The sequence below is a fragment of the Oncorhynchus tshawytscha genome, unplaced genomic scaffold (genome assembly GCF_018296145.1).
Source record: "Oncorhynchus tshawytscha isolate Ot180627B unplaced genomic scaffold, Otsh_v2.0 Un_contig_7265_pilon_pilon, whole genome shotgun sequence".
NCBI lineage: Eukaryota > Metazoa > Chordata > Actinopteri > Salmoniformes > Salmonidae > Oncorhynchus > Oncorhynchus tshawytscha.
In genome coordinates this window covers 286,758-310,649 of record NW_024609713.1, presented here as the reverse complement: position 1 = coordinate 310,649, position 23,892 = coordinate 286,758, and the positions used below count along the sequence as shown (strand labels likewise).

Below are 23,892 nucleotides of genomic sequence, written 5' to 3'. Positions count from 1 at the left end.
AAAGGATTCCTTCACCAGTAATGGATCCTAAAGGATTCCTTCACCAGTAATGGATCCTAAAGGATTCCTTCACCAGTAATGGATCCTAAAGGATTCCTTCACCAGTGACAGACCCTAAAGGATTCCTTCACCAGTAATGGATCCTAAAGGATTCCTTCACCAGTAATGGACCCTAAAGGATTCCTTCACCAGTAATGGATCCAAAGGATTCCTTCACCAGTAATGGATCCTAAAGGATTCCTTCACCAGTAATGGATCCTAAAGGATTCCTCCACCAGTAATGGATCCTAAAGGATTCCTTCACCAGTAATGGATCCTAAAGGATTCCTTCACCAGTAATGTATCCTAAAGGATTCCTTCAACAGTAATGGCCTCTGCCTCTGAATCCATCCAAACACCAATAAATCCAACAGCATCAATTCTTTCAAAATTAATTAACACAAAATGTACAGTAATCAGTTCTGTGTGTGTGTCTGCGCGCATGTGTGTGTACATGCTTACGCGTCAAAATGTATGTGTGCGTCAGCCATGCTAATGTGATAAAAGATTAGATCATTACTGCAACAGCAACAAACAATGTTACCAAACAACATCTACAGAAGGGGCCCCATGGGGGCCTCGCTGCTTCTTCCACAGGTGTATCATTAACAATGTTCATTTCCATAAACGCTAACACAGTGACAAAACAGAAGAAGGTGATTTGCATCACATCAAACAGGTAATAACTAACACAGCGGTCGCTTCCCAAATTTACATTTACATTTGAGTCATTTAGTAGACACTCCTATCCAGAGCAAATTAATGCTTCTGACCAGGGCCCATAGGGCACCACATAGGGAATAGGGTGCCCCATTGGCCCTGGTTAAATGTAGGGCATTATATAGGGAATAGGGTGCCCTATGGGTCCTGGTCAAAAGTAGTACACTATATAGGGACAATGATGTCATTTGGAACACACAGTTAATCAGTCAGCAATCCTCTTCAGACAGGATGACAATAACCTCTTCAACCATGCAGTCAAGTGTCTGGTCTACTGTTTGATCATCATGGTGTTGTTAAACAGTCAAGTGTCTGGTCTACTGTTTGATCATCATGGTGTTGTTAAACAGTCAAGTGTCTGGTCTACTGTTTGATCATCATGGTGTTGTTAAACAGTCAAGTGTCTGGTCTACTGTTTGATCATCATGGTGTTGTTAAACAGTCAAGTGTCTGGTCTACTGTTTGATCATCATGGTGTTGTTAAACAGTCAAGTGTCTGGTCTACTGTTTGATCATCATGGTGTTGTTAAACAGTCAAGTGTCTGGTCTACTGATTGATCATCATGATCATCAGTCAAGTGTCTGGTCTACTGTTTGATCATGGTGTTGTTAAGTGTCTGAGAGAACAGTCAAGTGTCTGGTCTAACAGTCAAGTGTCTGGTCTACTGTTTGATCATCATGGAGTGTTATTAAACAGTCAAGTGTCTGGTCTACTGATTTCATCATGATCATCATGGGTCTACTGTTGATCATCATGTTATTTTGATCATCATGGAGTGTAATTTAACAGTCAAGTGTCTGGTCTACTGTTTGATCATCATGGAGTGTAATTAAACAGTCAAGTGTCTGGTCTACTGTTTGATCATCATGGTGTTGTTAAACAGTCAAGTGTCTGGTCTACTGTTTGATCATTATGGTGTTGTTAAACATGCTGCACAGTTCATGTATCTTTGATGGCTTACCTTTTACATCTAATCAAGACATGATGTCTCTTAATATTCTAATAGAAGCTAGGCAACATGGAGTATGTGCTGTACAGGACATATCCACTTGTAATGGATACATTCCAAGAATTAACAATGGGATTCAAAGAGATACATGCTACAGGGATAACAGTACAGTACAAATGGCAGACATCCTTGGCAGTGGAAATTGAAATGCTTAGCACATCAGACAAATCATCTCACTCTGACCATAGTGCTTACACTAAACATAAATACTTCAGATTCTTATGAGAGGATTTATAAAACATTCGCCAACTCCACTACTAAGTGGAAATCTTTCATTTAAAGCCGTTCTGCTCCACTACTGGTGAAATAAATGGATTCCTCCCTGGCCCCGTCTCCATTTTAACCAGCTAGAACAGAGTTTTGCATTATTCAACAGAAATAAATGGTATCCTATTTTCTACCCTACAGTTCTGACTCTGGAGTGTATGAATCCCAACACCTTGTTTATTAATTTAGAGGAGGAGGGAGGGTTGTAAGTGTGTGTGTGTGTGTGTGTGTGTGTGTGCGTGCGTGAGGGTGTGTGCGTGTGCGTGTGCGTGTGTGTGTGGTTGTCCCTCATGTAGCTTGAGAAGCATGAGGGGAGAGAAGGAAGATGGGAGCAAAGACAGAGGGGAGCGAATGAGGAGGGGAGGCAGGAGAGAGAGAACAGAGGGAAAGGAGAACAAACAGGAGGAGAAAGGCTAGAGGAGAGAGAGAGACAGAGAGAACAGAGAGAACAGAGAGAAAGAGAACAAAGAGGAGAAGAAAGGCTAGAGGAGAGAGAGAGAACAGAGAGAAAGGAGAAAACAGAGAGAAAGGCTAGAGAGAGAGAGAACAGAGAGAACAAGAGAAAGAGAAACAGGAGGAACAGGTGGAGAAGAGGAACAGAGAGAAGAGAGAGAACAGAGAGAAAGGAGAACAAACAGGAGGAGAAAGGCTAGAGGAGAGAGAGAGAACAGAGAGAGAAAGGCTAGAGGAGAGAGAGAGAACAGAGAGAAAGAAGAACAGAGGAGAAAGGCTAGAAGAGAGAGAACAGAGAAAGGAGAACTAGAGAGAGAAAGAGAGAAAGAGAGAAAGGAGAACAAACAGGAGGAGAAAGGCTAGAGAGAGAGAGAGAGAAGAAAGGAGAACAGAGAGAAAGGAGAACAAACAGGAGAGAAAGGCTAGAGGAGAGAGAGAGAACAGAGAGAAAGGAGAACAAACAGAGGAGAAAGGCTAGAGAGAGAGAGAGAGAACAGAGAGAACAGAGAGAAAGGCAGAGAGAGAGAGAGAGAGAGAGAAAGGAGAAACAGAGAGAAGAAAGGAACAGAGAGAGAGAGAGAGAACAGAGAGAGAACAGAGAGAAAGGCAGAGAGAGAGAGAGAGAGAGAGAACAGAGAGAAAGGAGAACAAACAGGAGGAGAAAACAGGAGAGAAAGCTAGAGGAGAGAGAGAGAGACAGAGAGAACAGAGAGAAAGGAGAACAAACAGGAGGAGAAAGGCAGAGAGAGAGAGAGAGAACAGAGAGAACAGAGAGAGAAAGGAGAACAAACAGGAGAGAGGAGAGAGAGAACAGAGAGAGAGAGAGAGAAGGAGGAGAAAGGCAGAGAGAAGAGAGAACAGAGAGAACAGAGAGAAACAGAGAGAACAGAGAGAGAACAGAGAGAACAGAGAAGAGAACAGAGAGAAAGGAGAACAAACAGGAGAGAGAGAGAGAGAGAACAGAGAGAAAGAGAGAACAGAGAGAGAACAGAGAGAAGAGAGAGAACAGAGAGAGAACAAACAGAGAAAGAGAACAAACAGAGGAGAAAGGCTAGAGGAGAGAGAAACAGAGAACAGAGAGAACAGAGAGAACAGAGAGAGAACAGAGAGAAAGGCAGAGAGAGAAAGAGAGAACAGAGAGAGAGAGAGAGAACAGAGAGAAACAGAGAACAGAGAGAAAGGAGAACAAACAGGAGGAGAAAGGCTAGAGGAAGAGAAAGGCTAGAGAACAGAGAGAAAGAGAGAAACAGGAGAGAAAGGCTAGAGGAGAGAGAGAGAACAGAGAGAACAGAGAGAGGAGAGAGAGAGAACAGAGAGAGAGAGAGAAACAGAGAACAGAGAGAACAGAGAGAGAGAGAACAGAGAGAAAACAGGAGAACAAACAGGAGGAGAAAGGCTAGAGGAGAGAGAGAGAGAACAGAGAGAGAGAGAACAGAGAGAACAGAGAGAAGAGAGAGAGAGAACAAACAGAGAGAAAGAGAACAAACAGAGAACAGAGAAAGGCTAGAGAGAGAGAGAGAGAACAGAGAGAACAGAGAGAGAGAGAGAAGAGAACAGAGAGAACAGAGAGAAACAGAGAGAAAGAGAGAGAGAGAACAGAGAGAAACAGAGAACAAACAGGAGGAGAAAGGCTAGAGAGAGAGAGAGAAGAGAAACAGAGAGAACAGAGAGAGAGGAGAAAGGCAGAGAGAGAACAGAGAGAACAGAGAGAACAGAGAGAACAAACAGGACAGGAGGAGAAAGGCTAGAGGAGAGAGAGAGAGAGAGAGAAAGAGAACAAAGGAGAGAAAGGCTAGAGGAGAGAGAGAAAGAGAGAACAGAGAGAACAGAGAGAGAACAGAGAGAACAGAGAGAACAGAGAGAACAGAACAGAGAGAACAGAGAGAGAGAACAGAGAGAGAACAGAGAACAGAGAGAACAGAGAGAACAGAGAGAACAGAGAAAGGCTAGAGAGAGAGAGAGAGAGAGAACAGAGAGAACAGAGAGAAAGGCAGAGAACAAACAGAACAGAGAGAAGAGAGAACAGAGAACAACAGAGAGAACAGAGAACAAACAGGAGGAGAAAGGCTAGAGGAGAGAGAGAACAGAGAGAACAGAGAGAACAGAGAGAAAGGAGAACAAACAGGAGGAGAGAAGGCTAGAGGAGAGAGAACAGAGAGAACAGAGAGAAAGGAGAAACAAACAGGAGGAGAAAGGCTAGAGGAGAGAGAGAGAGAGAACAGAGAGAGAAGAGAGAAAAGGAGAAGAGAACAAACAGAGGAGAAAGGCTAGAGAGAGAGAGAGAGAGAACAGAGAACAGAGAGAACAGAGAGAACAAACAGAGAGAACAGAGAGAGAGAGAGAGAGAACAGAGAGAACAGAGAGAACAGGAGAACAAAGAAAGGCAGAGAGAACAGAGGAGAACAAACAGGAGAGAAAGGCTAGAGAGAGAGAGAGAGAACAGAGAGAACAGAGAGAAAGGAGAACAAACAGGAGGAGAAAGGCTAGAGGAGAGAGAGAAACAGAGAGAACAGAGAGAAGAAACAAACAGAGAGAAAGGAGAACAGAGAGGAGAGAACAGAGGAGAAGAACAGGCTAGAGGAGAGAGAGAGAGAGAGAAAGGAGAACAAACAGGAGGAGAAAGGCTAGAGGAGAGAGAGAAAGAGAGAACAGAGAGAAAAGAGAACAAAAAGGAGAGAAGAGAGAGAGGAGAGAGAGAGAACAGAGAGAACAGAGAGAGAGAACAGAGAGAACAGAGAGAACAGAGAGAAAGGAGAACAAACAGGAGGAGAAAGGCAAGAGGAGAGAGAGAGAGAGAGAACAGAGAGAAAGGAGAACAAACAGGAGGAGAAAGGCTAGAGAGAGAGAGAGAGAACAGAGAGAAAGGAGAACAAACAGGAGGAGAAAGGCTAGAGGAGAGAGAGAGAACAGAGAGAACAGAGAGAACAGAGAGAACAGAGAGAACAGAGAGCAGAGAGAAAGGAGAACAAACAGGAGAAAAGCTAGAAGAGAGAGAGAGAGAGAGAGAGAGAATACAAATTGAAAAGAAAGAGTGTGAAGATAAATATCAGATGAACAAGGGAGAGAGGGAAAGGGCAAACGACAGGGCGTACAGTAGAGATGGTGAAGAGAAATGGCCGAGAAGAGAGGAAAAGAGAAACAGAAACGTGTGGATGTAGCATAATGTTAGACTATGTAAATGTTGATGTGATGGCAGACACACAGAGAAACAGGATGTGGCATAATGTTAGACTATGTAAATGTTGATGTGATGGCAGACACACAGAGAAACAGGATGTAGCATAATGTTAGACTATGTAAATGTTGATGTGATGGCAGACACACAGAGAAACAGGATGTAGCATAATGTTAGACTATGTAAATGTTGATGTGATGGCAGACACACAGAGAAACAGGATGTAGCATAATGTTAGACTATGTAAATGTTGATGTGATGGCTGACACACAGAGAAACAGGATGTAGCATAATGTTAGACTATGTAAATGTTGATGTGATGACTGACACACAGAGAAACAGGATGTGGCATAATGTTAGACTATGTAAATGTTGATGTGATGGCAGACACACAGAGAAACAGGATGTAGCATAATGTTAGACTAAAGTAGAGATGTTGATGTGATGGCAGACACAAACAGAGAAACAGGATGTAGCATAATGTTAGACTATGTAAATGTTGATGTGATGGCAGACACACAGAGAAACAGGATGTAGCATAATGTTAGACTATGTAAATGTTGATGTGATGGCAGACACACAGAGAAACAGGATGTAGCATAATGTTAGACTATGTAAATGTTGATGTGATGGCAGACACACAGAGAAACAGGATGTGGCATAATGTTAGACTATGTAAATGTGTTGAAGTGATGGCAGACACACAGAGAAACAGGAACAGGATGTAGCATAATGTTAGACAGGATGTGGCATGTAAATGTTGATGTGATGACTGACACACAGAGAAACAGGATGTAGCATAATGTTAGACTATGTAAATGTTGATGTGATGGCAGACACACAGAGAAACAGGATGTAGCATAATGTTAGACTATGTAAATGTTGATGTGATGGCAGACACACAGAGAAACAGGATGTAGCATAATGTTAGACTATGTAAATGTTGATGTGATGGCTGACACACAGAGAAACAGGATGTAGCATAATGTTAGACTATGTAAATGTTGATGTGATGACTGACACACAGAGAAACAGGATGTGGCATAATGTTAGACTATGTAAATGTTGATGTGATGACTGACACACAGAGAAACAGGATGTAGCATAATGTTAGACTATGTAAATGTTGATGTGATGGCTGACACACAGAGAAACAGGATGTAGCATAATGTTAGACTATGTAAATGTTGATGTGATGGCTGACACACAGAGAAACAGGATGTAGCATAATGTTAGACTATGTAAATGTTGATGTGATGACTGACACACAGAGAAACAGGATGTAGCATAATGTTAGACTATGTAAATGTTGATGTGATGGCAGACACACAGAGAAACAGGATGTAGCATAATGTTAGACTATGTAAATGTTGATGTGATGGCAGACACACAGAGAAACAGGATGTAGCATAATGTTAGACTATGTAAATGTTGATGTGATGACTGACACACAGAGAAACAGGATGTAGCATAATGTTAGACTATGTAAATGTTGATGTGATGACTGACACACAGAGAAACAGGATGTAGCATAATGTTAGACTATGTAAATGTTGATGTGATGACTGACACACAGAGAAACAGGATGTAGCATAATGTTAGACTATGTAAATGTTGATGTGATGACTGACACACACAGTAATAGATGTGGATTGTTCCCAAGTGTTACAAAACCAAAGACATACCATAATATGAAATACGCACACATAGAAACTTGAAAACTCCCTCACTGGCCACACCTAAGAGTCCATTCCAGTTATACAGGGTATTACCCAGGGCTCTATGCTGGACCCCCTACTCTCCATTATCTACTCCCCTGCCCATTATTAAAACTGCTTCGTCACCTCATATCTGCATGTAATATGCGACTTAATCCACGTCAAGGACCACATTGGAAATAAGTGTTGTCTCATGCTGTGTCACCCTCTTGGATTGTAGATTTCTATTAGTGGTTGGCAACAATATTGATAATTCAATACCATATTGATATTGTTAGATATGGACATGAACGATGCATGTCGTGATATTGTTTTCTCCTTCCTAGCCTTTTACTCAACATCAAACTCACCAAGTGGAGGTCTCTGCAGGTTGAGTTGTTGCTGCACATGTTGCTGGCACAGTCGTCTATGTCCTGCTCACATCTCACACCAGCATAGCCAGGGTTGCACAGGCAGTAGAACCCATCTACCACTAAAAGGAGAGAAATATGTCAATTAGGTATAACTTACAATGTACTATGGATGGATTTGATAGTACATTTCTCTACCTATTCACCCGGTCTTTCTCTACCTATTCACCCTCTTTCAATACCTTTCTCTACCTATTCACCCTCTTTCAATACATTTCTCTACCTATTCACCCTGTCTTTCTCTACCTCTCTCTACCTATTCACCCTGTCTTTCTCTACCTCTCTCTACCTATTCACCCTGTCTTTCTCTACCTCTGTCTACCTATTCACCCTGTCTTTCTCTACCTCTCTCTACCTATTCACCCTCTTTCAATACCTTTCTCTACCTATTCACCCTGTCTTTCTCTACCTCTCTCTACCTATTCACCCGGTCTTTCTCTACCTCTCTCTACCTATTCACCCTGTCTTTCTCTACCTCTCTCTACCTATTCACCCTCTTCCTCTCTCTACCTATTCACCCTCTTCCTCTCTCTACCTATTCACCCAGTCTTTCTCTACCTCTCTCTACCAATTCACCCTGTCTTTCTCTACCTCTCTCTACCTATTCACCCTGTCTTTCTCTACCTCCCTCTACCTATTCACCCTGTCTTTCTCTACCTCTCTCTACCTATTCACCCAGTCTTTCTTTACCAATTCACCCTGTCTTTCTCTACCTCTACCTATTCACCCTGTCTTTCTCTACCTCTCTCTACCTATTCACCCTCTTCCTCTACCTCTCTCTACCTAATTCACCCGGTCTTTCTCTACCTCTCTCTACCTATTCACCCTGTCTTTCTCTACCTCTACCTATTCACCTGTCTTTCTCTATTCACCCACCCTGTCTTTCTCTACCTCTCTCTACCTATTCACCCTCTTTCTCTACCAATTCTACCTATTCATATTCACCTGTCTTTCTCTACCTACCTATTCACCCTGTCTTTCTCTACCTATTCACCCTGTCTTTCTACCTACCTTTCACCCTGTCTTTCTCTACCTCTCTCTACCTAATTCACCCTGTCTTTCTCTACCTCTCTCTACCTATTCGCCCTGTCTTTCTCTACCTATTCACCCTGTCTTTCTCTAACTCCCTCTACCTATTCACCCTGTCTTTCTCTACCTCCCTCTACCTATTCACCCTGTCTTTCTCTACCTCCCTCTACCTATTCACCCTGTCTTTCTCTACCTCTCTCTACCTATTCACCCAGTCTTTCTTTACCAATTCACCCTGTCTTTCTCTACCTCTACCTATTCACCCTGTCTTTCTCTACCTCTCTCTACCTAATTCACCCGGTCTTTCTCTACCTCTCTCTACCTATTCACCCTGTCTTTCTCTACCTCTCTCTACCTAATTCACCCGGTCTTTCTCTACCTATTCGCCCTGTCTTTCTCTACCTATTCACCCTGTCTTTCTCTACCTCCCTCTACCTATTCACCCTGTCTTTCTCTACCTCCCTCTACCTATTCACCCTGTCTTTCTCTACCTCCCTCTACCTATTCACCCTGTCTTTCTCTACCTCTCTCTACCTATTCACCCTGTCTTTCTCTACCTCTCTCTACCTATTCACCCTGTCTTTCTCTACCTCTCTCTACCTATTCACCCAGTCTTTCTTTACCAATTCACCCTGTCTTTCTCTACCTCTACCTATTCACCCTGTCTTTCTCTACCTCTCGCTACCTATTCACCCTCTTCCTCTACCTCTCTCTACCTAATTCACCCGGTATTTCTCTACCTCTCTCTACCTATTCACCCTGTCTTTCTCTACCTCTCTCTACCTAATTCACCCGGTCTTTCTCTACCTCTCTCTACCTATTCACCCTGTCTTTCTCTACCTCTCTCTACCTATTCGCCCTGTCTTTCTCTACCTATTCACCCGGTCTTTCTCTACCTCTCTCTACCTATTCACCCTGTCTTTCTCTACCTCTCTCTACCTATTCACCCTCTTCCTCTACCTCTCTACCTATTCACCCTGTCTTTCTCTACCTCTCTCTACCTATTCACCCTGTCTTTCTCTACCTCTCTCTACCTATTCACCCTCTTTCTCTACCTCTCTCTACCTATTCACCCTGTCTTTCTCTACCTCCCTCTACCTAGTCAACATCTCTTTCTCTACCTATTAACTCTCTCTCTCTATATATATCTAGTGAAGCCAACATAGTAAATGGACCTGAAAAGGGAAGTGTGAGAGAGAAAGAACTTTTACAAATGTGGCGATTTCAGTGCACCATGTCAGAAATTAAAATCTCCCAGGGCTAATAATCCAATTCCTATTTCTTATTTTCTCTTTATTAATCATTGATGATGTTAAAGAGAGATTCATCGCCATCTCCTTTTCTTACCAAGTCTGTCTCCCAAATGGCACCCATAGGGCTGTGGTCAGAAATAGGGCACTATGTAGAGAATAGAATGCCATTTGGGACAAAGACCACCACAACAGTAGTACACAGTCAGTGGCAGTGACAGGGGTAATTGCGACGGTTCTTCCAGGGGAGTGAATTTATTACAACCCGTAGCCATGGGTCCTTCATTATCCCAAAGATTTACCATGTAATCTATGCTGTCACTCTGTCTTTGGTGTGTGTAGCTGCTATTACTCTCATTAAATGATTTAGGTCATGGGTGGCAGTGGCATTACTCATCCCAGCTGATGGGGCTAGGTGGCTGGGGCTGGGTAACTGGGGCTGGGTGACTGGGGCTGGGTATATGGGGTGGGTATATGGGGCTGGGTAACTGGGTAACTGGGGTAGGTATATGAGGCTGGGGCTGGGTAACTGGGGCTGGGTATATGGGGTAGGTATACTGGGGCTAGGTGGCTGGGGCTGGTGGCTGGGGCTGGGATGGGGCTGTGTGACTAGGGCTGGGTGACTGGGGCTGGGTACGGGCTGGGTATATGGGGATGGGTATATGAGGTGGGTATATGGGGCTATAACTGGGGATAGGTGGGGTAGGTAACTGGGGCTGGGTAGGGGGCTACTAGGGCTGGGTGACTGGGGCTGGGTGGGCTGGGGGGGATGGGTATATGAGGTGGGTATATGGGGCTGGGTAACTGGGGATAGGTATATGAGGCTGGGTGGCTGGGGCTAGGTAATGAGGCTGGGGGCTGGGGCTAGGTAACTGGGGCTGGGTGGCTGGGACTAAGTGGCTGGATAGATGGGGCTGGGTGACTGGGGATATGGGGCTGGGTATATGTGGTGGGTATATGGGGCTGGGTAACTGGGAATAGGTATATGAGGCTGTGTGGCTGGGGCTAGGTATATGGGGTAGGTATACGGGGCTAGGTGGCTGGGGCTGGGTGACTGGGTCTGGGTACGGACTGGGTATATGGGGCTGGGTATATGGGGTGGGTATATGGGGCTAGGTGGCTGGGGCTGGGTGACTGGGGCTAAGTGGCTGGGTAGATGGGGCTGTGTGACTAGGGCTGGGTGACTGGGGCTGGGTATATGGGGTGGGTATATGGGGCTGGGTATATGGGGCTAGTTATATGGGGCTAGGTGGCTGGGGATAAATGGCTGGGGATAAGTGGCTGGGGCTGGGTAGATGGGGCTGGGTGGCTGGGGCTGGGTATATGAGGCTGGGTGGCTGGGGCTGGGTAAATGGGGCAGGGTAAATGGGGCTGGGTAAATGGGGCTGGGTAAATTAGCACATTTTATGGTAAGTGTGTATTTGCGTAATTAGCATTTTTTGTGAGTTTGATATTCAGATTATTTCTAAAAGGCAAATATCGCAGGAATAGTTTGATGAGTTTTGAGAGCAGTGTGATCATTTTTAAACATTAAATAATAGCTTGTTTTTAAAAAAAACTTTATTTAACTAGGCAAGTCAGTTCAGAACAAATTCTTATTTACAATGCCAGCCTACTGGGGAACAGTGTGTTAACTGCCTTGTTCAGGGGCAGAATGACAGATTTTTACCTTGTCAGCTCAGGGATTTGATCCAGCAACCTTTCGGTTACTGGCCCAACGCTCTAACCACAAGGCTACCTACCTGCTGGTTACTGGCCCAACGCTCTAACCACAAGGCTACCTACCTGCTGGTTACTGGCCCAACGCTCTAACCACAAGGCTACCTGCTGGTTACTGGCCCAACGCTCTAACCACAAGGCTACCTGCTGGTTACTGGCCCAACGCTCTAACCACAAGGCTACCTTCTGCCCCTGTATTGGACATCAGGATGTTATTAAATGTCCTCTGTAGTGGACATCAGGATGTTATTAAATGTCCTCTGTAGTGGACATCAGGATGTTATTAAATGTCCTCTGTAGTGGACATCAGGATGTTATGCCCAATGCTCTAACCACTAGGCTACCTGCCGTCCCAATGTGGTTGATACATTTGGAGAATATACTTGACCTCCATATCTTGTTTTTGTGTGTTTCTTTATGTACTATACTGTGAAAGAGAGGATTTCAACAGTGTGTGGGCAGAGATCTGAACCGACAGAAAAGAATGCGAGGCCACGTCAACTAATGGAAAACGGATCACAGTTCATAAGGATCACAGTTCATAAAGCTTCTGTCACTCCCAATATTCTACATGTGTTTCCCGGTATGTTTCATGTCTCCTGAGAGAGCTGCTAGTTACATTTGACATGACGGACATATTGTATCGACGTGTGTGGCAACGCAATAACCACATATAATACACCTTTTGACCAACCATATGTTGACAATGTTATGAACAAAAGCCAAATATGGTGAAAGCCAAATATCTGTTTTTGACAAAGACTTTAAAGCACATTTCTTTAGAGAAATACCACAGCTTCCATCATGTATCACTTTGGTCATCTATGATCCTTAACCCACACTGGTCATTTGATGTAGGAGTCATCATTTCTGTTGGAGATGGAATACATAGAAGCCTGGATTAATCGCCAGCCAGCCAGCCAGAGAAGGAAAAACAACATTCTGCCTTGGGGATTTGACTGTGTGTGTGTGTGTGTGTGTGTGTGTGTGTGTGGTGAGATTTCTTTGATTGTATTAAGTCTGAAATGTATCATCCATTATTCAAATTAGGACTCAGCATTGATGAATAATTTATGGTCTCTCAGTGGTTAGGTTACAGAACTCAGATGGTCCCTCAGTGGTTAGGTTACAGAACTCATCAGATGGTCTCTCAGTGGTTAGGTTACAGAACTCAGATGGTCTCTCAGTGGTTAGGTTACAGAACTCATCAGATGGTCTCTCAGTGGTTAGGCTACAGAACTGAGATGTTCTCTCAGTGGTTAGGTTACAGAACTCAGATGGTCTCTCCGTGGTTAGGTTACAGAACTCCTCTCAGTGGTTAGGTTAGATGGTCTCTCAGTGGTTAGGTTACAGAACTCAGATGGTCTCTCAGTGGTTAGGTTACAGAACTCAGATGGTCTCTCAGTGGTTAGAACTGGTTCTCAGTGGTTAGGTTACAGAACTCAGATGGTCTCTCAGTGGTTAGGTTCAGAACTGATGGTCTCTCAGTGGTTAGGTTACAGAACTCAGATGGTCTCTCAGTGGTTAGGTTACAGAACTCAGATGGTCTCTCAGTGGTTAGGTTACATCAATGGTCTCTCAGTGGTTAGGTTACAGAACTCAGATGGTCTCTCAGTGGTTAGGTTACAGAACTCAGATGGTCTCTCAGTGGTTAGGTTACAGAACTCAGATGGTCTCTCAGTGGTTAGGTTACAGAACTCAGATGGTCTCTCAGTGGTTATGGTCTCAGATGGTCTCTCAGTGGTTAGGTTACAGAACTCAGATGGTCTCTCCGTGGTTAGGCTACAGAACTGATGGTCTCTCAGTGGTTAGGTTACAGAACTCAGATGGTCTCTCAGTGGTTAGGCTACAGAACTCAGATGGTCTCTCAGTGGTTAGGTTACAGAACTCATCAGATGGTCTCTCAGTGGTTAGGTTACAGAACTCAGATGGTCTCTCAGTGGTTAGGTTACAGAACTCAGATGGTCTCTCAGTGGTTAGGTTACAGAACTCAGATGGTCTCTCAGTGGTTAGGTTACAGAACTCAGGTGGTCTCTCAGTGGTTAGGTTACAGAACTCAGATGGTCTCTCAGTGGTTAGGTTACAGAACTCATCAGATGGTCTCTCAGTGGTTAGGTTACAGAACTCAGATGGTCTCTCAGTGGTTAGGTTACAGAACTCATCAGATGGTCTCTCAGTGGTTAGGTTACAGAACTCAGATGGTCTCTCAGTGGTTAGGTTACAGAACTCATCAGATGGTCTCTCAGTGGTTAGGTTACAGAACTCATCAGATGGTCTCTCAGTGGTTAGGTTACAGAACTCATCAGATGGTCTCTCAGTGGTTAGGTTACAGAACTCATCAGATGGTCTCTCAGTGGTTAGTGGTGGTCTCTCAGTGGTTACAGAACTCATCAGATGGTCTCTCAGATGGTCTAGTGGTTAGGTTACAGAACTCATCAGATGGTCTCTCAGTGGTTATTACAGAACTCAGATGGTCTCTCAGTGGTTAGGTTACAGAACTCATCAGATGGTCTCTCAGTGGTTAGGTTACAGAACTCATCAGATGGTCTCTCAGTGGTTAGGTTACAGAACTCATCAGATGGTCTCTCAGTGGTTAGGTTACAGAACTCAGATGGTCTCTCAGTGGTTAGGTTACAGAACTCAGATGGTCTCTCAGTGGTTAGGTTACAGAACTCAGATGGTCTCTCAGTGGTTAGGTTACAGAACTCAGATGGTCTCTCAGTGGTTAGGTTACAGAACTCAGATGGTCTCTCAGTGGTTAGGTTACAGAACTCAGATGGTCTCTCCGTGGTTAGGTTACAGAACTCAGATGGTCTCTCAGTGGTTAGGTTACAGAACTCAGATGGTCTCTCAGTGGTTAGGTTACAGAACTCAGATGGTCTCTCAGTGGTTAGGTTACAGAACTCAGATGGTCTCTCAGTGGTTAGGTTACAGAACTCAGATGGTCTCTCAACTACAGAACTCAGATGGTCTCTCAGTGGTTAGGTTACAGAACTCATCAGATGGTCTCTCAGTGGTTAGGTTACAGAACTCAGATGGTCTCTCAGTGGTTACAGAACTCAGTGGTCTCTCAGTGGTTAGAAGAACTCAGATGGTCTCTCAGTGGTTAGGTTACAGAACTCATCAGATGGTCTCTCAGTGGTTAGGTTACAGAACTCAGATGGTCTCTCAGATGGTCTACAGAACTCAGATGGTCTCTCAGTGGTTAGGCTACAGAACTCAGATGGTCCCTCAGTGGTTAGGCTACAGAACTCAGATGGTCTCTCGGTGGTTAGGCTACAGAACTGAGATGGTCTCTCAGTGGTTAGGTTACAGAACTCAGATGGTCTCTCAGTGGTTAGGCTACAGAACTCAGATGGTCTCTCCGTGGTTAGATTACAGAACTCATCAGATGGTTATGGTCTCTCAGTGGTTAGGTTACAGAACTCAGAACTCAGATGGTCTGTTAATGCTCAAATGTGGTTCTAGTTCCGTGCAGTAATAACAGAACTCAGATGGTCTCATCAGTGGTTACATAAGGAATTACAGAACTCAAGATACAGATGGTCTCTATATACATGGTTAGGTTAAACAGAACTTAAAGTGGCTAGATGGTCTTACTCAGTGGTTAGGTACAGTATCAGAACATATGAGATGAACAATCAGATGGTCTCTCAGTGGTTGTTGGCAGGGTGGCTACAGAACTCAGATGGTCTCAGTGGTTAGGTTACAGAACTCAGACCTCAGATGGTCTCTGGTTGGTGTCAGTGGTTAGGTGGTACAGAACTCATCTGTAGATGGTGACTCTTCAGTGGTTAGGTTCCAGAACTGTCTGTGTGAGATGCAGATGGTCTGTCATCAGATGGTCTCTCAGTGGTCAGGTTACAGAACTCAGATGGTCTCTCAGTGGTTAGGTTACAGAACTCATCAGATGGTCTCTCAGTGGTCAGGTTACAGAACTCAGATGGTCTCAGTGGTTAGGTTACAGAACTCATCAGATGGTCTCTCAGTGGTTAGGTTACAAAACTCATCAGATGGTCTCTCAGTGGTTAGGTTACAGAACTCATCAGATGGTCTCTCAGTGGTCAGGTTACAGAACTCAGATGGTCTCTCAGTGGTTAGGTTACAGAACTCATCAGATGGTCTCTCAGTGGTTAGGTTACAGAACTCATCAGATGGTGACCACTGCAGTGCCCTGGATACTTGCCCTGGTCAAAAGTAGTACACTACATAGGGAATAGGGTACATGTGCCATGGTCAAAAGTAGTGGACCCTATAGGGAACAGGGTGCCATTTGGGATGAAGTCATTACCATCAGATGGAATAACTCCAGTCTCATAATGCTCCTTATTAGTCACAGTGGTGGTGACCCACTGGAACAGTACCTGTCAGAAAGCAAGTGAGCTAAAACAACTGTGATGCACAAGGTATGAGTAGGGGAGGGGGGAGAGAGACATACAGACAGAGAGGGAGGGAGAGAGATAAATAGAGAGAGAGAAATAGAGAGAAAGAGAGAGAGCAATAGAGAGAGAGTGATAGAGAGAGAGATAAATAGAGAGAGATAAATAGAGCGAGAGAGAGGGAGATAGTTAAATAGAGAGGGCGAGAGAGAAATAGAGCGAGAGAAATAGAGCGAGAGAGAGGGAGATAGTTAGAGAGAGAGATAAATATATATATATAGAGAGAGAGAGAGATAAATATATATATATATATATATATATATATATATATATATATATATATAGAGAGAGAGCGAGAGAGAGGGAGATAGTTAGAGAGAGAGAGAGATAGTTAAATAGAGAGGGCGAGAGAGAGAGAGAGATAAATAGAGCGAGACATAAACAGAGCGAGAGAGAGGGAGATAGAGAGAGAGATAAATATATATAGAGAGAGAGAGAGCGAGAGAGGGAGAGTTAGAGAGAGAGAGAGATAAATAGAGCGAGAGAGAGAGAGAGAGAGATAAATAGAGCGAGAGAGAGGGAGAGAGAGAGAGAGATAAATAGAGCGAGAGAGAGGAGAGAGAGAGAGATAAATAGAGCGAGAGAGAGGGAGATAGAGAGAGAGAGAGAGAGATAGTTAAATAGAGAGGGCGAGAGAGAGAGAGAGAGAGATAAATAGAGCGAGAGATAAATAGAGCGAGAGAGAGGGAGATAGTTAGAGAGAGAGAGAGAGAGATAAATATATATATAGAGAGAGCGAGAGAGAGTTAGAGAGAGAGAGAGAGATAAATAGAGCGAGAGAGAGGGAGAGAGAGAGATAAATAGAGCGAGAGAGAGGGAGATAGTTAGAGAGAGAGAGAGATAGTTAAATAGAGAGGGCGAGAGAGAGAGAGAGAGAGATAAATAGAGCGAGAGATAAATAGAGCGAGAGAGAGGGAGATAGTTAGAGAGAGAGATATATATATAATATATATATATATATATATAGAGAGAGAGAGAGAGAGAGAGAGATAAATATATATATATATATAGAGAGAGAGAGAGCGAGAGAGAGGGGAGAGAGAGAGAGATTAATAGAGCGAGAGAGAGGGAGAGAGAGATACATAGAGAGGGAGAGAGAGAGAGAGTGTGTGGGGGTGTTTTTAGATGTGTTAGCTGGGGCCTATCTCTGAGTGGTTATTAAACGTGTTTGTGACATGTGGGCTGATGATTCTCGCTATAGGGCTGTAGTGGTGTGTGTCTCACCATCGTAGCAGAAGCCGTGAAGGCAGGGGTTGGAGCTGCACTCGTCCATGTTGATCTCACAGCGGGGGCCTGTGAAGCCACGTCGACAGCGACAGCGGAAACCCAGAGGGAAATGGACCTGATCAGGTTCCTCTACACACTCAGCACCGTTCTCACAGGGGTTGTTGGCCTCACAGGGGAGGAACTCACAGTTCCTACCTATAGTAGGAGGTAGTGGGAGCAGGGCCCAGCAACCAGCAGGGGTGGGGGGAGAGACACACAAAGTCAGACATAGAACTCACAGTTCCTACTTCTAGTATGGTAGGAAGAGCAGAGCCCAAGAATGAATAGGCAAACAGGACGAGTGAGAAACATTTTCAGATGGACATCATTTCTTCCCACATACTGTAGGATGAGCAGTGGACAACAACAGATAGGCAGATGGAGAGAGAAGATCAGGCAGGTCACCTGTCATACAAGACACTATTTGACGTCCATCCATGCCTGAGGACGTTGGGAGGTGATATGGAAACCGACCACTAGGGGCAACAGTGAGCTCTGTTACCTTCAAATAGGCTTTGGTTTTGCTAGGGCGTTGTGGATGGGGATGGTTCCAAAGGTTGAATGATCGAATCTAGTGATAGAAAGTCCAGCGATACTGGCCTTTATCAATGGTAAGCATCTGCCTCTGTTTCTAAAGGTTGAATGTTTAAATCCAGTGACAGAAAGTTAGTTTTGATATTTAAGCCAATCCCAAACCCGACCTTAACCATTCAGAGTTCATGTCTAATCTTAAGAATCCAGAGTTAATTTCTAAACTTTTTTTTATTTTGATGTTTGGAACAACTTCTAAATTTGACGTTTTTAGAAATATGGATGAACGTCTAATTCTGACGCGAGACTGTGATAGCTAGTTGGAGAAACCGGTGACAGACAGACAAGGTAGAGCAGCGGCCAGCAACAAACAGGCAGACAGAGAGAAACAGTGTCAGACAGAGAAGGTAGAGCAGCGGCCAGCAACAAACAGGCAGACAGAGAGAAACAGTGTCAGACAGAGAAGGTAGAGCAGCGCCCAGCAACAAACAGGCAGACAGAGAGAAACAGTGTCAGACAGAGAAGGTAGAGCAGCGCCCAGCAACAAACAGGTAGACAGAGAAGGTAGAGCAGCGGCCAGCAACAAACAGGCAGACAGAGAGAAACAGTGTCAGACAGAGAAGGTGGAGCAGCGTCCAGCAACAAACAAGCAGACAGAGAGAAACAGTGTCAGACAGAGAACGTAGAGCAGCGCCCAGCAACAAACAGGCAGACAGAGAGAAACAGTGTCAGATAGAGCAGCAGCCAGCAACAAACAGGCAGACAGAGAGAAACAGTGTCAGACAGAGAAGGTAGAGCAGCGGCCAGCAACAAACAGGCAGACAGAGAGAAACAGTGTCAGACAGAGAACGTAGAGCAGCGGCCAGCAACAAACAGGCAGACAGAGAGAAACAGTGTCAGACAGAGAAGGTAGAGCAGCGGCCAGCAACAAACAGGCAGACAGAGAGAAACAGTGTCAGACAGAGAAGGTAGAGCAGCGGCCAGCAACAAACAGGCAGACAGAGAGAAACAGTGTCAGACAGACACAGAAGTTCATTGTTGTACACAATTGCTCCCTGGTGCATAAAATAAACACATTCTCAAACGTATTTCAGGTCATCTGTGTAATAAATTATATTTTATTTTATCTCAAATCTTTGAATGAAATGAACAATACATAACTGAACAGGGAGTGGGGAATGACTATGACAAACTGTATGTCCCTGGTTGACACCACTGACTGTCTGCTTTATGATGGTGCCAATATACTGGATAATATGGGGAGCTAATACATTTACTGCTAATTAGTCAATCATTAACATTTCATTTGTACCAATGCTTAGTAACGTCTCAAACTCCCTCTGGTGTGACCACAGATCTCAAATGCTGAAGGTTTCTGATCTTTTGAATGCTATATCTGAAATAAAAACGTAAATAAAAATCGTATAATTACCTATATAATGCAAAAAAAATTACTTTTTTGGAGAGTAATGGAAGTATTTCTTAGGAGAAAATATGTAAATGACCTAATAAACGTGTTTTTACTGAAAACGGTTAAAAAAAAAAGGTTTTATTGTGAAATTCAGTTTAGCACTAAGGATGCATCTCAAATAGCACCCTATTCCTTATGTAGTACACTACTGTTGCTTCCCTATGTAGTAGTACACTATATATGGAATAGGGTTCCATTTGGTATGAACATCTTGGAGTCACTTTCAAAACTCCTTGTTCACAACAATAAAACAGACTATATTGACACAATCATGCACCTCTTCAATCACGTGAATAGTAGCAACACTATGCTCGTGACTGTTTTCTCAGAGGGAAACTTCAGTTGTTATCATGTAATCAAGGAAAGTTACATTTTTATCGCGAGAGCAAATGATAGACATTTACAAGAAGACGCACACATCACTTCTACAAAGCAGAATAACAAGCCAGAAAAGTCCACTCAGGCCTAAAATAATAGCGAGCTGGAAGAACCAGCATGCCAAAATCTCAGTATCAAAACACGGTTTGATGAAAGCGCACTCTTGGAAAACAATTTAAATAAGAAAACATATGAACAAGGCAAAGTGTTTTCAACAAAGACAGTTAAAAAACATGACAGAGCCAAGCAATGAACAGTGTGAATAAATGAGAACACGAAATTGGCACCCTATTCCTTATTTAGTGCACTACTTTTGACCAGGGACTATAGGTAGTGCACTAAATAGGTAATATGGTGCCATTTGGGACACAGAGAGGTTTTTGGGAAGAGCATCATTTCCATGCAAGCTTGACATATCAAAACAAGTAGTTATCTTTCCTACCTCTGATAATTTCTGCAAGATGATTTTTTTATTTTAAAGGCAGGGAAAAGTACATGATTACAAAACTGGAACAGCATGCGGCAAAGATATTTAAAGATCTACCATGGCACTGAACTCAGTAGGTCTCAGTTTTCAAACTTGGTGAAAGCATAAAACATGTCATTAGAGGGTTGAAAACTGTGTTGAGCTATCCACAGAGATCCTATAAAATGTGTAATTCTATAGAGCCATCTACCGTGGCACTGAACTCCGTCTTCAACCCTGGTGAAAGCATAGAACATGTCACGACCAGTACTAGCTACAGTATATAAAACATATTTTCAAAAGAAACACAGGATATGTAAACATGCAGAGGAGTGGGGTCACGGCCAGGGTCAGCCATTATCAACAGGTTAACCCTTGTGGGAGTTGGCCCATATGGATAGGGCTAAATGCAATCGTTAGAGAAATATGAAACACATATGCATAAGCATGGTAGCAAATGAAAGGAAACAGTTTGGAGATTATGGGAAAATGATTAGACAGTTGAAAAGTTGAAGACACAACAGTTCACCTGAAACAAGACTGTATCCAAACATTACACTGTTGATTTTATGTGCATTTTACATTTACTGTACTTTTCTCCGCATTTGTTCATAACGAAATCTGAAAGTGTCCAGAACAGAATTGGTTGTAATCCTGTTGTAATGACGTCGTTATCAACCAGTTTTGCCCACCGGCTTGTGTTCATGCTTCTGATTCTACTGCAGGATCAGGACAGGCTGAGAGGTCAGTGACCAGTGATTCATCATAGTACAGTATGCTGAGGAGGCAAAGCTGTGGGCTATCAGTGTTATGCAACCTTAGCCTGGACCCAGATCTCTTTGGGCTGTATAGCCAACTCCGATGGGAGTGTCGACCATAGCATTTGTAGGGCCCAGTGTACAATGACCCCCTCTCCTATATACAACTCCCGCAGCCAGTGTTTCAGGACCAGACAAGGCAGAGATTGTAGCTGCACACTGGTCACAATTCTGACTCTTGCCCTTTACCACTGTAGCTCCAAAAGGACCAAATCAAAGCAAAGTTGATTTGTCCCATGAGCCGAATACAACACACAGTGAAATGCTTACTTACAAGCCCTTAACCAACAATGCAGTTTGAAGAAAAAACCTTCCTTTAAATAAGGAAGAGATAAGAATAACAAATAATTAAAGAGCAGCAGTAAATAACAATAGCGGGGCTTTATACAGGGGGTACCAGTACAGAGTCAATGTGGAGGCTATATACAGGGGGTACCAGTACAGAGTCAATGTGGAGGCTATATACAGGGGGTACCGGTACAGAGTCAATGTGGAGGCTATATACAGGGGGTACCGGTACAGAGTCAATGTGGAGGCTTTATACAGGGGGTACCGGTACAGAGTCAATGTGGAGGCTATATACAGGGGGTACCGGTACAGAGTCAATGTGGAGGCTATATACAGGGGGGTACAGAGTCAATGTGGAGGCTTTACAGGGGGGAGGCTACCGGTACAGAGTCAATGTGGAGGCTTTATACAGGGGGTACCGGTACAGAGTCAATGTGGAGGCTATATACAGGGGGGTACCGGTACAGAGTCAATGTGGAGGCTTTATACAGGGGGTACCGGTACAGAGTCAATGTGGAGGCTATATACAGGGGGTACCGGTACAGAGTCAATGTGGAGGCTATATACAGGGGGTACCGGTACAGAGTCAATGTGGAGGCTATATACAGGGGGTACCGGTACAGAGTCAATGTGGAGGCTATATACAGAGGGTACCGGTACAGAGTCAATGTGGAGGCTATATACAGGGGGTACCGGTACAGAGTCAATGTGGAGGCTATATACAGGGGGTACCAGGTACAGAGTCAATGTGGAGGCTTTATACAGGGGGTACCGGTACAGAGTCAATGTGGAGGCTATATACAGGGGGTACCAGTACAGAGTCTATGTGGAGGCAATATACAGGGGGTACCAGTACAGAGTCAATGTGGAGGCTTTATACAGGGGGTACCGGTACAGAGTCAATGTGGAGGCTATATACAGGGGGTACCAGTACAAAGTCTATGTGGAGGCTATATACAGGGGGTACCAGTACAGAGTCAATGTGGAGGCTTTATACAGGGGGTACCAGTACAGAGTCAATGTGGAGGCTATATACAGGGGGTACGGTACAGAGTCAATGTGGAGGCTATATACAGGGGGTACCGCAGAGTCAATGTGGAGGCTTTATACAGGGGGTACCGGTACAGAGTCAATGTGGAGGCTTTATACAGGGGGACCAATACAGAGTCTATGGGGAGGCTATATACAGGGGGTACCGGTACAGAGTCAATGTGGAGGCTATATACAGGGGGTACCGGTACAGAGTCAATGTGGAGGCTATATACAGGGGTACCGGTACAGAGTCAATGTGGAGGCTATATACAGGGGGTACCGGTACAGAGTCAATGTGGAGGCTATATACAGGGGGTACCGGTACAGAGTCTACAGAGTCAATGTGGAGGCTATATACAGGGGGGTACAGAGTCAATGTGGAGGCTATATACAGTACAGAGTCAATGTGGAGGCTATATACAGGGGTACCGGTACAGAGTCAATGTGGAGGCTATATACAGGGGGTACCGGTACAGAGTCAATGTGGAGGCTATATACAGGGGGTACCGGTACAGAGTCAATGTGGAGGCTTTATACAGGGGGTACCGGTACAGAGTCAATGTGGAGGCTATATACAGGTACAGAGTCAATGTGGAGGCTATATACAGGGGGTACCAGTACAGAGTCTATGTGGAGGCTATATACAGGGGGTACAGAGTCAATGTGGAGGCTTTATACAGGGGGAGGCTACAGGGGTACGGTACAGAGTCAATGTGGAGGCTATATACAGGGGTACCAGTACAAAGTCAGATGTGGAGGCTATATACAGGGGGTACCAGTACAGAGTCAATGTGGAGGCTATATACAGGGGGTACCAGTACAGAGTCAATGTGGAGGCTATATACAGGGGGTACCAGACAGAGTCAATGTGGAGGCTTTATACAGGGGGTACTACAGAGTCAATGTGGAGGCTAGGGGGTACCGGTACAGAGTCAATGTGGAGGCTATATACAGGGGTACCGGTACAGAGTCAATGTGGAGGCTTTATACAGGGGGTACCAGGTACAGAGTCAATGTGGAGGCTTTATACAGGGAGGACCGGTACAGAGTCTATGTGGAGGCTATATACAGGGGGTACCGGTACAGAGTCAATGTGGAGGCTATATACAGGGGGACCGGTACAGAGTCAATGTGGAGGCTATATACAGGGGGTACCGGCAGAGTCTATGTGGAGGCTATATACAGGGGGTACCAGGTACAGAGTCAATGTGGAGGCTATATACAGGGGGCTTTATACAGGGGCTACCGGTACAGAGTCAATGTGGAGGCTATATACAGGGGGTACAGAGTCAATGTGGAGGCTATATACAGGGGGTACCAGTACAGAGTCAATGTGGAGGCTTTATACAGGGGCTACCGGTACAGAGTCAATGTGGAGGCTATATACAGAGGGTACCGGTACAGAGTCAATGT

At 44.3% G+C, this 23,892-nt stretch overlaps 1 protein-coding gene across 1 annotated transcript in view; it reads right to left on the bottom strand.

The window, feature by feature from the left end:
• eys (eyes shut homolog) overlaps positions 1-23,892 on the bottom strand; it is a gene marked incomplete at its 3' end in the record, with an annotated part of 180,883 nt that overhangs the window by 18,319 nt on the left and 138,672 nt on the right. Inside the window, exons 22-23 of the mRNA XM_042317175.1 lie at positions 17,454-17,651; positions 7,733-7,854 (exon numbers count right to left, since the gene is read on the bottom strand). Of these exons, the coding sequence (XP_042173109.1) occupies positions 7,733-7,854; positions 17,454-17,651 (320 nt within the window). The remainder of the gene's footprint in view (positions 1-7,732; positions 7,855-17,453; positions 17,652-23,892) is intronic.